We start from the raw sequence: 15,258 nt of genomic DNA, 5'->3' as shown, positions 1-15,258 counted from the left end.
TCACGCGCGCTCTAATAAATATATTCTATTTCAATAATCGTATTCTTTCAACCAGTTCAAAGGTCAAAGTTCTAATGGTTAAGAGACAAAAAATGGTAAACACGTGGTCAACAGATTTTACCTTAAGGCCTCGAACATTGGAATCGTGACTATTCTGGCAGTCGCCGTGTGTGTTTGTGCGTACACATACAGACGTATAAAGTCTATCGGAGCACGTGTTTTACTCTCTTCCTACCGGCGAGGTCCAACGTCCGACAGTAAGGCGTATGACGCCGTGCTGAACGTTCCGTGAAAGTCATCGAAGCGATAAATACATTACGACGCCAAGCACAAATATATCACTCGCACTGTATCGTACGATGCATCGTATCATTTCTTCTACGAAAAGCAGTCATCTATCATCTAGTTATCCTACCTGGCGTGTATCAAAGGAGGGCATAATCTGAGAGAAACTATACCTGCCGATCACTGCCGAGATCTACAGGTAGTGAGTGAAAAAAGTATATCCGCACGAATTCATAATGATTTAGCTGTTCGAGCAGTTTAAAATACAAACATTCGAGCTTTTCAAACTTATAAAGGGAACACGAATGAAGATGATATTTAAATGGAATGAATTAAGTTTTCGAATTCAATCAATGCATTCAAAATAATGTTTCAAGATTTGTCAGTTCGAACAGTTAAGATATTAAGAGAAATTTGAATGTGAAAATAATGTTTTATTCTCCCACAGACGAGAATAATCAGTTTTTATTTTTTGCTTTGTCGCGATATACTGCTTGCTTTTATTTTACTCTTTTTTACTACTTTACTAAATTTTTACTACATTTATTTTACTATTCACCCGTACTATACTATTGTACTATTATATGTATATTGTGGTATTTATCAATTTGTTTGGACATATGCCTAATCAACCTGAAAAGTGTAAAATTGAAGCATAAATTTCAAACTATTTAAACTGCTCTACACTATGGGAAAATTTCAAGTATAAATTATAAGTTTTACTGGTTGAAAGTTTTTAATTCTTTCTGTCATTCATAACAGTTAATAGGATTTTCATTCTTAATTTGTTTTTACATTGAAAAGATAAAGATCTTTTCGTGGATTTAACATGATCGAAGATCAATAACTAAAAACAAATGTAAAACACATAGGTTAATTCAACGGGAAAGATTTGATATCATTTACAATTTACATGCGTCAAGTGAGCTAAAAGAAAACAACGGAAAAATAATTCATTTCATTATTCGTGTTGCGATAATATTTCATTATTTGTGTTGCTATATGCCCGAAGTTTTTGACGCAATAATTATGATGTAAGATTTGAAAACGATAATTTAAGAACGCATTTGTTAGGAATCTTATTAACTATTAATAAGATTCAGCAGTTTTTTTCCATCGTGCACGATGAAAAATTCAATTAGCAAAGAAATATACGCTAATATATGCTAATATAAAAATTGATATTTACGTATATAAATTTTTTCATCTGATTACAATCTATAACTTAGTAGATATAATGATTCAAATATTTTTCGCAATCTTATTTTTTTTATTCAATTTTTTATTCAATTTCTTTTTATTCGTTCTCTATTTTTTGCAGTCTTCTTTAATGGGCAATATTCAATGAGTGCGATATGCATTTTGTTCGTGAAGTGGAATAATAATCTCATTGTTTGTCTGACGCGATCTCTGCTCGTTATAGGAAAAATTATTCGAAATAACGCGAGCGCGTATTTTAACGTGATCTTTATACTATAATATAATAAATATTTTTACATAATTTATTATATGTCCATCTCTACAGCTGAATTTATCTTTTATATATGGTAACACGTTTTATATTATACTATCCCAAAAGCAATTCTTTTTATTGGATTCACGATTCAAATATAATCAAATATAAATCAAATACAATCGATATATAAGATGCGTACGATATTCAAAAAGAAAGATTCACTAAAACCCACGTAGAATCTGTACAAATTAATGGATAAAGTCCAAATGCCATCACCACACGTATAACTGTTAGCAATTATGATATCATATAAGCTTGATAACGATAAGACTTCTAACTTTCAAGGTGTGTGTATGTACGATAAATATCAAAGAGAGCATCATAACGATTCTTTCACAACTGTGGAAACATGATAACACATTCGTTTAGCAGCGATTAGGACGAAAGGTATTGTAAAGTATTTGTCTATATGTCGCAACTGGCTCTGTACTATCTGGCAGTATTCCAATTTCTTATGAGGAAGAGTAGAAATAGTGTACTTTCGTAGTCATTTAAAGTTCGAAATAGAAACGTTGCTTACTCAAACGATCGTATAATTTATCTGCGAATGTACGAGTAAATTTATGTACAATCATGACCTTTGCATTCAAATAGCGATGTCACATTCCTGTCTCTTCGCTTGCTTCGTCGCGTCCGTTTTACATAAAATGCGAGTTACATAAAACGAGGAAGGGAACGTAATGACACGGAACGTCGCAGAATAAATCGATTTGAGATTATGAAGAGAGAACTGTATATAGAGAGTAGGATAGGCGGAAAATATCAAGTCCGTCCTTGACGCATCGAAGATAAACTTTGTGCGTTCGTTTACTTTTTACTTGATAAAGTATATCGAAAAAATAGAATCGAAAGTATTCTCTTTTCTTAAGAATATTTCATTTACTTTTATAATATCCTTCTCTAAAATAAGTGTCAAAAAGGGTCCTTTTAATTTAAGAGAGAAAATTATAAATAATTATTAAAAATATATTCTTTATTTAAGAAGATATTTCAAAAAACATCACGTAAAAAAGGAAATATCCTTAGTAAGTGTGATTGATTATAAGCGTATCTCGTGCTGTATCTTCAGTCAGCCGATATGATTCAACCGGTTCTCGCCGAAAGAAATCGAAAAAAAAAGATACAATTCCTAATATAGAGCTTCCATCGCGGACGAGGCGCAGCACGAAATACAATTGCAGCACGGAATATTGAAATTTCTTAAATTTATTCTTAATTTACGACAATCTTAGCGACGAAATTCAATTTAACATTATCACATGCGCAATGTCCGCGCGATGCGTGTCGATACGTATAAACAACAAATATCCATCTGTAAAACTGTTTTTTGTTATGATCCCAAACAATCTCAGCCGATGTGACTCGATTGGTCCTCGCTGAAAGAGATCGAAAAAAGAGATACAATTCCCACCAATATAGAGAGCTTTCATCGCAGGCAAGATGTAGCACTATGTCTAGATGTAGAAATATGTAAAAGGGAACACCGAAATTTCTTAAATTTATTCTTAATTTACGACAATTTTAGCGCGACGAAATTCAATCTAACTTAATATTTTGCGCGATGTACGCGCAATGCGTATCGATATGTATTGTATAAAATAAAAAAAAAAATTGTTATCTTGACTAAATCCGTTCGACTAATTACCATTTTTTAAATTGAAATAAAGTATTTAAGTCAAATATACGTCATGTTAAATTTAATATGTCGTATTTGATTTAAATATATAAATATTTAAATAATCAATGTTAAAAATGGTAATTGTTGAATGGTAATAGTTGAACGGATTTAGTCAAGTTAACATTTTTTTTTTCCAGTGTAATAAACAGCAAAGATCCATTTATAAAATTGTTTTTTTTTTTTTTTTTTATAATCTCAAATATTAAATAATATAATAGTAAGAGAACATTCCCCCCTCCCCCATTCATTATATAACTAAAATATTCTTTAGTTGAAAATACGATTTTTTTTACGAAGGATTAGTTCCTCTTCGATAATTTGAATTTGACACAAAAACTTGGTGGAAAATATGGAAATTCTGGGTGTAAAATTCGCGCCGTTAAATATACCACTGGAAAGAAGGCTGCAGACCTTGATGGTTGCAATATGGATTTTTATCACCCCTTTCGGCGATTTTTGGGGATACATCTTAACGGCCTATCTTCTACTCTACACGCAAACAATACGTTATTTCGTGCTACTGTATTTTCTCTGGATGTACTACGATCGGGAAACTTGCAATCGTGGTGGCAGAAGGTAATGCAATTTTACTAATTTCCTTGCCGGTTTTGAAACGATTCTATGATATAGAATGTCTTTAAAAAAAATATCGTCTATATAACAAATATTGTAGATAAATAAAAAATCCTTTCTATCATTCTTTGACCCTGTTATATTTTATTTTTCGCGATAAAAAAAACTTAAATGAAGAATCGTTAATTTTTAAAAAGTGACGATTGCATCTTACATTTCAGTAATTCGTTGACAAAGAGGATAAGAAATAGCGTCTTTTGGCGTTACTTTTGCAATTATTTTCCGTTGAAGTTAGTGAAAACAGTGGATCTGGACCCAACAAAGTCTTATCTTTTCATCTCCGTACCCCATGGAATTATATCGATTGGAGCGTTTGCTTCATTCGCAACGGACGTATTGGGATGTAGGAAGCTATTTCCCGGACTGGATATACGTCTAATTATTCTAGATCAACATTTCAAAATACCTCTGTTGAGAGAATATCCTAATTTGTTAGGTAAGAAACCTCTTGGTAGTTATTATTTTTAGTTCGATCTGTTTTTTTATTTCACAAGCTAAAGTTATACAAGTTAAACAGGTTAAACAAGTTAAATCTCTATTTCATTACTTTCAATATTCGATATAGCATACATAAATATGCTCGAATTTTTGCGTTACGTCAGCTTGAAAGATAACATATGTCGACACATTATTTTTCGTCTGTAAAAAATATACTGTTTTAATATCTTCTTTTTAAATAAAGTCATATATAGAAAAAAAGAATTTTTACAATAAAAAGCTATTTAACATATCGTGTTATGTAAGAATAATTTTGTGTATGACGAAGGAAAGATTATGAGAACGTATTGTTTGGGAAAAAAAAGACGAGATTATTACATTTTACATGTAAGATACATGTAATTGATAAAATACATTACTATCACGCGCATACTAACACGCGCAATGAAAGGACAATGATTCTCGAACGCGTACAGGTGCCTGCGCTTCTAATGCGAAAAGTATCGAGTATTTATTATCAACACCGCCAAAAAGCCCATATACCGGAAGAGCTACGGTACTTGTCGTCGGCGGCGCTTCTGAAGCCATGGAATCGATCCCAGGCACTTACCGTACCATTGTAAAAAGAAGAAAGGGCTTCGTGAAACTTGCCTTAAAACATGGGTGAGCGGGTAATTTTTTTTACCTATTCAGATATATCTTTCCATAAATCATATACCATTTATTTGTAATAAATTGTAGAGTAAATTATAATTAAGGAAAATAAGAAAGAACGAAAGAGAGGGGAAAAGTTTGTCTATGAAAATGATTGACAATGGTACTGAACGCGATATTCAAATCTAATATAATTTCATAATTCAGCACGTCGATAGTTCCTGTTTTCTCCTTTGGCGAAACGGATTTATACGATCAAGTATACAGTCCAGAAGGATCGACTTTAAGACGTATCCAGAACTATATTCGCAATTTCATAGGATTGGCGCCCGTCATTTTTTCGGGTAGAGGATTCTTCCAATATTCGTTTGGCCTTATTCCGAAGAGATTACCCGTCACCGTAGTCGGTAAAGTTGTCGTGTTTCGCAATTTAATATACCCATTAATATACTTGTATATGCGTATATTAAATTTTTTTTTTTTTAATATTATCTTCTTTCTATTCTATGATCTTTTATTTATTTTCCTTTCTTCATTTTAGTTGGCAGTCCGATTAAACTGCCGAAAATAGAGGAACCCACAACTGAGCAAATCGACGAATATCACAAAAAATTCATGGAACACTTGACTAAATTCTTCGAGACACAAAAATACAATTACGTAAAAAATGCGGAAACAACTACTCTCGAAGTCAACTTATGACACGCATTCGATCGTATAACATCATCTAAATTGTAACTTTATTGAAATTTTCTCGGATTAATTGTCATTTTCTTAAAACTTTAAAAGATTTCGGAAAAACAAGGTGTTGGATATATATGTAATATATTTAGTCATAGTATATATATATATACAATATTAAATATATTTGATATAATTTAGTGCATACATATTATTACGTTCATTCGATTCAATTTAAATATAAAAATTCTTGATAATTCGTGGTGAAAGTGTAAGAATTAAGTTATAATTTATGAACAGGCGCAAGATAATTTACTGATTGAATTTAATCACGTGATTCTTGTAATACATATCAAATATCTGTTGCTTCGCGATATTCTAAATGTAAGATAATCATAATTAAAATATATTAAGATTATTATTTTTTATAAAAATATACAAAGCCAAATTTTGTAAACTAGATAATGATAAATAAACATAAAAGAAGACGGATTGCAATTATTGCAATGTTCGTGAGCAAATCGAATAATTGAAAACGTCAATGCTAAAATCGCATAAGCGATTACAAGAGTATTAAAAAAAAAAAAAAAAAAAAAAATATATATATATATATATATATATATATATATATATATATATATATATATATATATAAGAACGATTTTCAGATAGTTTTATTATATATAATTATATTTTTATTATCATTAGATCATAATTTATAAATGGCATTTGACAAGCGATCGCATTCATATGGTACTTTGCGACAGAGAAATAGCCAAAACGGCGATAACAAAAATTCCAAAACACCAAAGACTCACTTTTAATACCTATAATGAAAAGAATCACTTTTTAGAACGACTTTTATTGCGTTTCATTATCTTACTCTCGTACCTTGTCCTGCCATTCTTTATGGGCTATGCAGTCGCGAAAACTCATGCGAGTAAAGTGCACACTGGAATAAAGCGGTATCCAGGAATTGGGACTGAACATGTATAAAACTTTGTCCACAAATTTTCGTAGAAGGAAAGATTTTCTCGTCACTAAATCTCTCATCTGAAAGATACGGAGACGTGTTCAATTTCTTCCAAATCAAAACAGACAGATACGCAATAATGATAAATATTGTCACGATCAATAAACCTCCAGATAATTATACATTGCGAGATCGCATATTGCGTGGCCATCGTCGCATCGTAATTGCGAAAATTTCGGTAGAATTTTAGTAAAGTCTGAATTGTAGCATTCCATTAATTCATCGAGCAATAAAACATCTTCAAATCCCTGGATGGAATGAAAAATATTTTAAAAGAATATTCTATTTACTATATTTTTTCCACATATATATGGTATATATATTATTATCGCGCATGATTGCATTATATTTTTTTTTCATCAAGCATTGAAATATCGCGATGAAAGATAATTGGAAAAAGAAAAAAAAAAACTTTTTTATCGATTCGATAAATCACTTACCGCATTCATTCCTTGAGCGTAAAAAGGAACCATCGCATGTGCTGCATCGCCGACTATAAGAGCAGTTTTCCCAACATGATAAGGTTTACACTGGAAAATGAACTGCGTGAACGAATGCATTTGCACCGTACTTATCCGAATGAATGAATCGAACGATTATGAAATGTGCTAATAAAATGGGAATCAACCTTAATCGATATTAACGTTTGCGGTTCTCTTTCAAAAAACTGTTGCACCAATCTCTGTTCGCCGATTAGTCGCAAAAGATCCGGGAAATACTCGGCGTAGAATCTCAACAACGCCTCGGGCGTCCTCAGTTTTTCTAGCACGTGGAAAGGAGCGAACAAATTGCCGGTGAATGTGTGATCTACGTTCGGCAACGAGGTCATCATAAATTCACCACGAGGCCAAATATGAAGATTGTTGCCGCTCATCGCAAACTTTTAAAAATTAAATCAAGAAATTCTCATAAATCCGTCAAACGAATGCGATTCAATTGAAATTAAATGGCGATGTATATTTATTTGCGACCCTCACCTCGTTATTCTTTCCAGATGGCACGGAGAGTTCCACGTATCCGTGCTCGATATACGTTTGAGAGCAATTAAAGAGCGGTCTTTTGGCCATAATTTTTCGTACTTTCGAGTACGCACCGTCGGCGCCAATTATCAAATCAGCCTCCGCATTTTCTATCGCTCCCGTTTTCATACTAAAAACAAGAGTTATACAGCTAACAATAAGCGGAATAAAAACGCTCGCTCGTCCAATCACGACGCGCTCACTCACTTTAAAAATTTCATTTTTCCCTTCTCCAAATCGGCGTCCACGAGCTTTTTATCGAAATTGATTTGCACGTTTGGATATTTCTCCGCGGCTGTCGATAAAATATAATCGGCAGAATAAGATTCAAATTATTTACTTAAATTATATCTTACATCGAGCTGATTACTCGATATCATGTTCACGCGACTTAAGTCTACATCATGGAAAAGGGATGTCACAAGTAAGACGATACGCGCGAAATTCTTGCGGCTTCACGCACACCTCGTCACCAGATATCACGCATACATAAAAGCTCTTGTAGCTTGACTCGATAAAAGAAATAGTTCTTTTTGTGTTTCGCGTCCCATCGTCAACTTTAATTAAAGTAATTTAAAATGATTGAGATAATGAAGAAAAGCGGTATTCTTTTTAAATTAAAAAAAGATCGATTAAGAGAGAAGAAAAGAAAAAGTGATACATTATCCATATGTGCTAGAAAGCATTCGCAATATATTCTTCTTACAATTAGTATTTTTTCGTTTCCATAATGAAACCAGTTTGAATTTTTACTTAAGTGCTTCTTAGTCAACAATCAAGACAGGCAATCAATCGTTGATTAAGGAGAACCTGAATAAAGATCGAAACTAGTTTTACAGAGACGGAAAGAGATTCTAAGAGAAACGTATCGTATTTAATTTTTAAAATCGCCTTTTTTTATGAGAAATATTTATTCCGCATTTTTAATTTATTTCTTTATGTAAAATTACCGCTTTGTATAATTTATATACGTTAAAAATCATTCGATAAATCGTTCAAATTTATACTTCGGATAGTATAATAATTGATCATACCGTCCAATAAAATCTTATTAAGATGTCGCCTGCTGATAGAGTAGATGCACTGCAAAATAGACAATTAACGTGCCGATGCGCATAAATATGTATAAAGGATACAGAAAGTTACGCGCGAGACGTTTCGATAGTTCCAAGTAATAAATTCATCAACGTAAACTCACATTTCCCTTGACGCTATCGTAAAGGACTTCCTTCAAATCGCCATTCTTATCGTGAAGCATTCTGCCGCGCATGCAGGTACCGTGCTGTTTCACCAAAATATCTTCGAGACCAATCGCCCTTAGAGCCTCTCGGCCGCGAAATGATAGCGCTAGGTTAATACTTTGACCAGATGAATCTTCCATTCGTAAATCTAAAGATTTCAAGGCTCAAAAAATCACAATCATCGAATTGATATTGACGAATTAAAAAATCTAGAAAATATTCTCATATCCAACATTTCGCAGATTGCAAGTATAGCCTCCCTAGAAAGTCGTGTAGCTAAACTTTATCAACGTATTTTATTAAAAAGTATCATGTCAATCTGCACATCGATGCATTTTATTGATTATTACGATGAATATTAGGAGAAATATTAATTTCAGACGATAAATTATGATAAAATCAATAATTATAGGAGAAATTCTGAGATCTTACAATTAATATAATTTTCAACGTCCTTTACCTGACCGATATTCATAGATGGCTACCTGATGATTTCTTTTAACGAAAAAACACGCGGCTAATGATCCAACCTGCAACGAACACAATCTTTCTTTCATGTCCTTTTTGTACGAGAATTGAATTAAGAAAGTGGAAAATTTATGTATTGTATTTTTGCGATGCAATCTCACACACCAAACCGCCTCCGACAATTGCGATACGCGACTTTCCTTCCATCTCTGCCATTCCGTTGTGTATCGAGGCTACTGACTAACTGCATTAGTGAACTGTCTTCACGCCCTTTATATACATCTTCGCACCCTATTCCGCTACTAGTCATTGTTAAGGATTCCAAGCAAATTGAAATCTTAATAAATTTATATATATATATATTGTGTTATATTACATATTGTTATATAAATTTTATATTATTTTGTTATATATTTTGTATATTATATTACATTTATTAAAGATGCAAGAGTTTTATCTTGACTACAAAATGCTTTATCTTGATTATAAAATGTAATTCTTATCGTTGGAATAATGATTTTTATGCTTTTAATATGTAAATTTGATAAAAAAATAGCAATATCTCAATTTTTATTAAATATTGATTTGGGGAAGTGCTATTTTTGAGATTTGACCAAAGTGCCAAATAGAAAAGTTTCTTGTTACGGTGTGTCAAATTCACCCCTTCGGTTTAGACGTGCAGATCTGAGAGACGACGCCCTGTATACCATACATATAAATAAAAACGCTCCTATAGTATGCCGGTTTATGATTCAAGATTTTTACACTCGATCGTTAATTAGACGGATCGAGGCGACGCGGCAGCGTCGCCTGCGTCGCGCCGTCAAGTATTGTACATACGCTCGATCGCGTATATCTTTCTGTGAAAAAAGCTCGGGAGTCTTTAAGAGTCTGTCCTGAAATGGATGATGGAACGAAGCGGAAACGCGACGCGACGCGGCCCGGTCCGGCGACGTCATCGCGATCGTCGCCATCGTCCTCGTCGTCGTCTTTGCCGTTGGCCGTTCTGCCTGCGTGGCCGATGCTGTCCGAAAAATCAAAAATAGCGGATGCGCGGCAGTCAGTGCGGCGATGTCGACGGCGAACGACGGTTCGGCGGTACGGTTCGGCCGATGGTGGTGGTGCTGGCGTAGAAGAAGGCGGAGTATTACCACCCGCGGCCCTGCGATGCCGACGACGACGGATTACCCGAGGACGATGATCCTGATTGCCGTGCTGATGGCGTTGATCTCGATCCTCCTAGGTCACGTTGACGCCGCCGCAAGGACGAAAGCCGAGGAGTCGGTCTCGCCCCGCGGCACGACCGGCAAGCAGCGGGAGGCCGAGCCGGTGATCGAGGAAGTCACTGCCAAGCAACTCGAACGGCTCCTTAACGAGAAGGATTTTGTTGCCGTGTATTGGTGTAAGTGCTGCTCTCCGTTCTCATGTAACCAAGATCCTTCACGGTATCCGCGTACAACATCGCGCACGAACCGTGGCGTGTGGTATCGCAATCGCTTCGCGGTGAACGAGCGGTGACGACATGTACGATGCGAGATGCGACCCTTCGAATTAACGATGAACCCGCGAATAAAATACACACGCACACAAATATATATTGTATAATTTTCTAAATAATAATAAATGTGTAATAAATATAAATAATCTGTGTGTGTGTATGATATATAAAATATATATTAATATTTCTATATATCTAATATTTATAAATTTCCATCCAGCGGTATTTTTTATAATAAGAAGACAGCCCCGCCCCCCCCCCCCCCACTTTCACAAAAAGATGCAGAAATTGTATATCGCGATCGTATTGCGATTACTGAACGCGTTAAAAAAAATTTCCAATAAAATGACATTCTTCCTCTCAGAATTGATGATGCATCTAGAAATTCGAATCGATACGGAAACGTCGTTTCTCATAAGATCCCGCGACAGTGCGAGCGTCCACGTAGCTGCGATTCTCGTCTATATTCGTATCGACATCGAACTCACGTTTCGATTCTCGTGATTTGGCACTCAAACTCGGATGCTGCGCGCCGCGACTCGTGTAGTGGTCATTCTTGTTCTTTTAACCGCGCATACATATCATATTTCGTTAACATAAAGGGGAAGATAAAAGATGTTTTTATTTTCTATATATTTTTTTACTCCAACAAACTAATATGTCGCGCATACGTTTCTCCACTAAAACTACTATATAGGAATAACAAAGATTCCTATGACAAGTGGTAGCAATTAATAATTGTATAATTGTGATACAATATATTAAAATTCTAAATAATAAATATTAGGTAAATTAAAATAATTCACACCACATATAAAGAAACACAATAATATTTATAAAACAAAGAAACCCCTCCCCCCCTCCCCCCCCTGTTGTGATAAATGAAAATAGAAAAAGAAAAGAAATAGAGGGAGGGAGAGAGAGAGAGAGAGAGAGAGAGAGAGAGAGAGAGAGAGAGAGAGAGAGAGAGAGAGAGAGAGAGAGAGAGAGAGAGCAGCATAGTGGCGAAATATTAAACAATATTTGAATTTGACAAATCATGATATTAAAATGCAGATTTTATAAAGGGTTTTAAAAAAAAAAATCTTTGAAAGATTGACAGTCAATTAAATATAACGGATTAATTTGACTTTTTAAAAAATTCATATTTTCTACAATTCTGTCTCGCGAAGCATTTTTTGCTTAATCGACGAGATCCGCGCGTAATCTCTTTTCGTCTTTTATGGCATTTTCTTCTGCCAATCGTGAAAACGCATTAACATTTTCCGGGCACTCGTTAGTACATTATGTAACGCGAGTGGGTGTTGATGAAAGCTACAGTCAGAGTTACGGAACGCTGTTCGTCATTGAGACTGTTCTATATACGCAGCGAAGAAAAGTGTAATCTTATATACGAGAATACATCGATGGGGTACGCCAATAAAAAAAATACAGTAATTATATTTTCGGGCCAAAATACAATATTTCGCTCGACGAGTCACCGCGACGCACGTATAAGTTGTTTCCAAGAAAATAAAATTTCTTGCCCATGTTTTATAATTTGGATATAAAATTTGCGACTTTTACAATTTCCTACTCTCGGAAGAATAACTATCGTACGAATATAACTCTTGTGTGAAGTTACGGTATTGCAGTAACGATACGCTTCACACACGTACATAAACGATAATTCTACTCCCGCAAATTGCCCTCACGTGAGAATTAACAGGTACTAAATTCCCTCCTTCTGCCAAGTGCTACGACCGCTCAGTAGGACAGCCTGTCTCGAGGTAGTTTCCCCTGCTAATCCGGCAGTTTAATTACCGCATGCGAACGATTAATTCGATTTAAGCTAACTCTCGCTAATCGTCTCTAGGTGATAGAGGCTATCGGGATAAATCGGACAAAATCGCATTTTAAATAAATGTATATGAGAATACCGATATTGAATCGCTATATGCCGAATATACCGAAGGTCATATCTCATATGGCAAAATGCCAAAATGCATGCTTGTGTATGGCTTTCGAAGCTCCCCAAAGATAATTGATGTAATACAAATCCACTTTTCCTTTTTCTACAGTCGAGATCAATGTCGGTAAGAATGTCTCTTTACCTTGTCCCTTTCCGCATCTTTTAACGAGAATAACTTTAAAATTTATAAATTTAAATTTGTCACGTGTGCGATACGTCACACACACACACACTCACACGCACACACATTAGAATATCTAAAGACGCGAATCGCGTGTTTTTAAATCATTGTATATCTGCGTTTCGTTCACATCGAAGGTAAAATTGGTCCGTGCATTTACTTGTTAGAGAGCAAATCAGGAAGTACATATAGCGATAACTGACTCATTAGCGTGACGCGTAGGAAGATGCAGAAGCCCACGAGCCACGATGGTAACGCGTTAAAACGTCAATCGCGATTCCGTCGAATTTACTCGAAATTTAAATCGCGATACTATTTTAATAATGGCTCAACCTCTACGCAATTAAACGTAATATATTAATACATCATTTTTGCAAATTGACGATTAATTAATTTAGGATTAAACGATGTGTGTTTGCATATTATATTTGAATTTTAGACGAGAGAATCGTGAGACTTTGATCGGAAATCAGAAGGAACGAAGGATATTATAACGTCTCTATACGATGTATATATTTTATAGATAATAAAATAAACGAATCTGGAAATAAAATTTCTGACAATCCGTTCGTACGCCTATCGGTCGCCTGAGAGCGCTCGGGCCTCGCATAGTCAGCGTAATTTTCTCTTGAATCATCTTTTCGTAATACCGCGTGATATAATCGACCCCGGATTTTCGGCCGCGAACAAACACAAACGTGCCATAGGCGGTAAGCACGACTAGCTCACCTTTACCGCATCGACTCAAAATACATTGTCCCGAAATGTTTGCCGCTTTAGCTTTAACATGTCGCGTGTAACGCGACACGTGGCGTCGCAAAATTACGTGAGAGAAAGTTATATTTAAATTTAAATTTGAATTACAATAAAACGTGTACGCGATATCGAGCCATTTGTTGCGAAAGAAACGAACGTGAGATTCCGAGACTCTTGCGATCTCGCAGTCGCTGCGATCGGAATTCGAGCCCGAAACGCATTCCAAAAATTCAAGATTGGCCGGCCGAAACGGAGGATGATCGTCGAAAGATTCGCTCGCTTCTTGAACGCGCTGTAGCAAGAGGCTGGCGCTCCGGTGGACGCCGCTTTTAGCACACGTTAAAAGTTATTTTCGCGCTTACCCCTCTCGGCTTATATCGTCTCCGCTGCTAATGCCGTCCCAGCCGCGACCACCCTGCCCATCGCGTAGATCGCGTTCGGCTTCGTCGTCGCGTAACGCGGACCTGTTCTGGCCGTTTCTGGTTCTCCAAGGGCTCGTGCGAGAGACGCGAAAATGCCACGTATCGGAGTCGTAAAGTCGGAGGACACCGTAGAATCCGCGGAGGACCCCCGGACAACGAGCTCGCGAGCGAAACCTATTTCCAGATTACCTCGGTTTCTCTTGTCTGTACAGCGTCCTACCACCCATATGTGGGTGAAATTGATTTTTCTTCTCTCTCTCTCTCTCTCTCTCTCTCTCTCTCTCTCTCTCTCTCTCTTTAGTCCGCTACTATATATTTACATCGGGCTGAATTCACTCTCTCAGGCTTATTCTATTTCTGAATCATTTTTTTCACAAAATGGCAAAAGAACCGAAGCAAACATTTTAAATTTATTTATTTGAATGAAGATAAGGGGATAAGGACGCTCCCCTTAGACGAGATCTTAGATTCGAAGGCGAAAGAATTTCTCGCGTGAGATAGAACGAGAAGGGGAAGAGAAAAGGGCAGAATGATTATCGAGAGAGATACGATAAAGTAATCGACTGGCGAAGCGTTGGAGGACTTGTCAGACGACGAGCTCGCGCGTCGAACCTATTTCCAGCTGCAACGTCCTCGCGGCTCGTGTCACAGTACGCTCTCGCGTCGAATTCTTTTCTTCTAGGTTACTAGGTTTAGGGCCTCGTCTGTCTTCTTTTTATCATGCCTGTGCATTGCCCTCTCCCCTCCCCACTATATCGCTGCTCTAATATTGCACCAATCTTGAGAGATCTAGATCTTTAATTA

General features: G+C 35.8%; 3 protein-coding genes across 11 annotated transcripts in view; 2 read left to right on the top strand and 1 right to left on the bottom strand.

The window, feature by feature from the left end:
• Window positions 1-83: 83 nt before the first annotated feature.
• LOC138937245 (diacylglycerol O-acyltransferase 2) lies at window positions 84-6,379 on the top strand. 4 transcript variants are annotated; one of them, XM_070303302.1, is made up of 6 exons: window positions 84-484; window positions 3,783-4,055; window positions 4,274-4,548; window positions 5,027-5,213; window positions 5,412-5,611; window positions 5,746-6,379. In XM_070303302.1, exons 2-6 carry the CDS (start codon window positions 3,829-3,831, stop codon window positions 5,904-5,906), a joined length of 1,050 nt encoding a protein of 349 aa, XP_070159403.1. In that variant the 5' UTR covers window positions 84-484; window positions 3,783-3,828; the 3' UTR covers window positions 5,907-6,379. The 4 variants fall into 4 exon arrangements, with proteins under 4 accessions (XP_070159403.1, XP_070159402.1, XP_070159401.1 ...); XM_070303301.1 differs by having other exon boundaries at window positions 84-500; window positions 3,777-4,055; XM_070303300.1 differs by having other exon boundaries at window positions 84-487; window positions 3,777-4,055; window positions 5,746-6,378.
• Window positions 6,380-6,591: 212 nt separating this feature from the next.
• Cn (Kynurenine 3-monooxygenase cn) lies at window positions 6,592-9,879 on the bottom strand. Its single transcript, XM_070303438.1, has 11 exons — window positions 9,812-9,879; window positions 9,639-9,708; window positions 9,136-9,326; window positions 8,972-9,020; window positions 8,145-8,232; window positions 7,896-8,067; window positions 7,547-7,798; window positions 7,359-7,448; window positions 7,026-7,166; window positions 6,777-6,938; window positions 6,592-6,712 (listed from the first exon to the last, which is right to left on the bottom strand). The coding sequence occupies exons 1-11, from the start codon at window positions 9,860-9,862 to the stop codon at window positions 6,632-6,634; spliced, it is 1,347 nt and encodes a 448-aa protein (XP_070159539.1). The 5' UTR covers window positions 9,863-9,879; the 3' UTR covers window positions 6,592-6,631.
• A 721-nt stretch (window positions 9,880-10,600) lies between these two features.
• Window positions 10,601-15,258, top strand: part of Hlk (hulk) — a 31,569-nt gene continuing 26,911 nt past the window's right edge. For 3 of the 6 annotated variants that reach the window (XM_070303435.1, XM_070303434.1, XM_070303437.1), the window contains exon 1: window positions 10,601-11,048. In XM_070303435.1, the coding sequence (XP_070159536.1) occupies window positions 10,718-11,048 (331 nt within the window). In that variant the 5' untranslated portion in view covers window positions 10,601-10,717. The remainder of the gene's footprint in view (window positions 11,049-15,258) is intronic. The other 3 variants (XM_070303433.1, XM_070303432.1, XM_070303436.1) reach the window with 2 other exon arrangements.

Source organism: Polyergus mexicanus, unplaced genomic scaffold (assembly GCF_030449975.1).
Source record: "Polyergus mexicanus isolate NDT 795.1 unplaced genomic scaffold, iyPolMexi1.0 SCAF_10, whole genome shotgun sequence".
Classification (NCBI taxonomy): Eukaryota; Metazoa; Arthropoda; class Insecta; order Hymenoptera; family Formicidae; genus Polyergus; species Polyergus mexicanus.
This window is presented reverse-complemented; position numbering and strand designations above follow the sequence as displayed.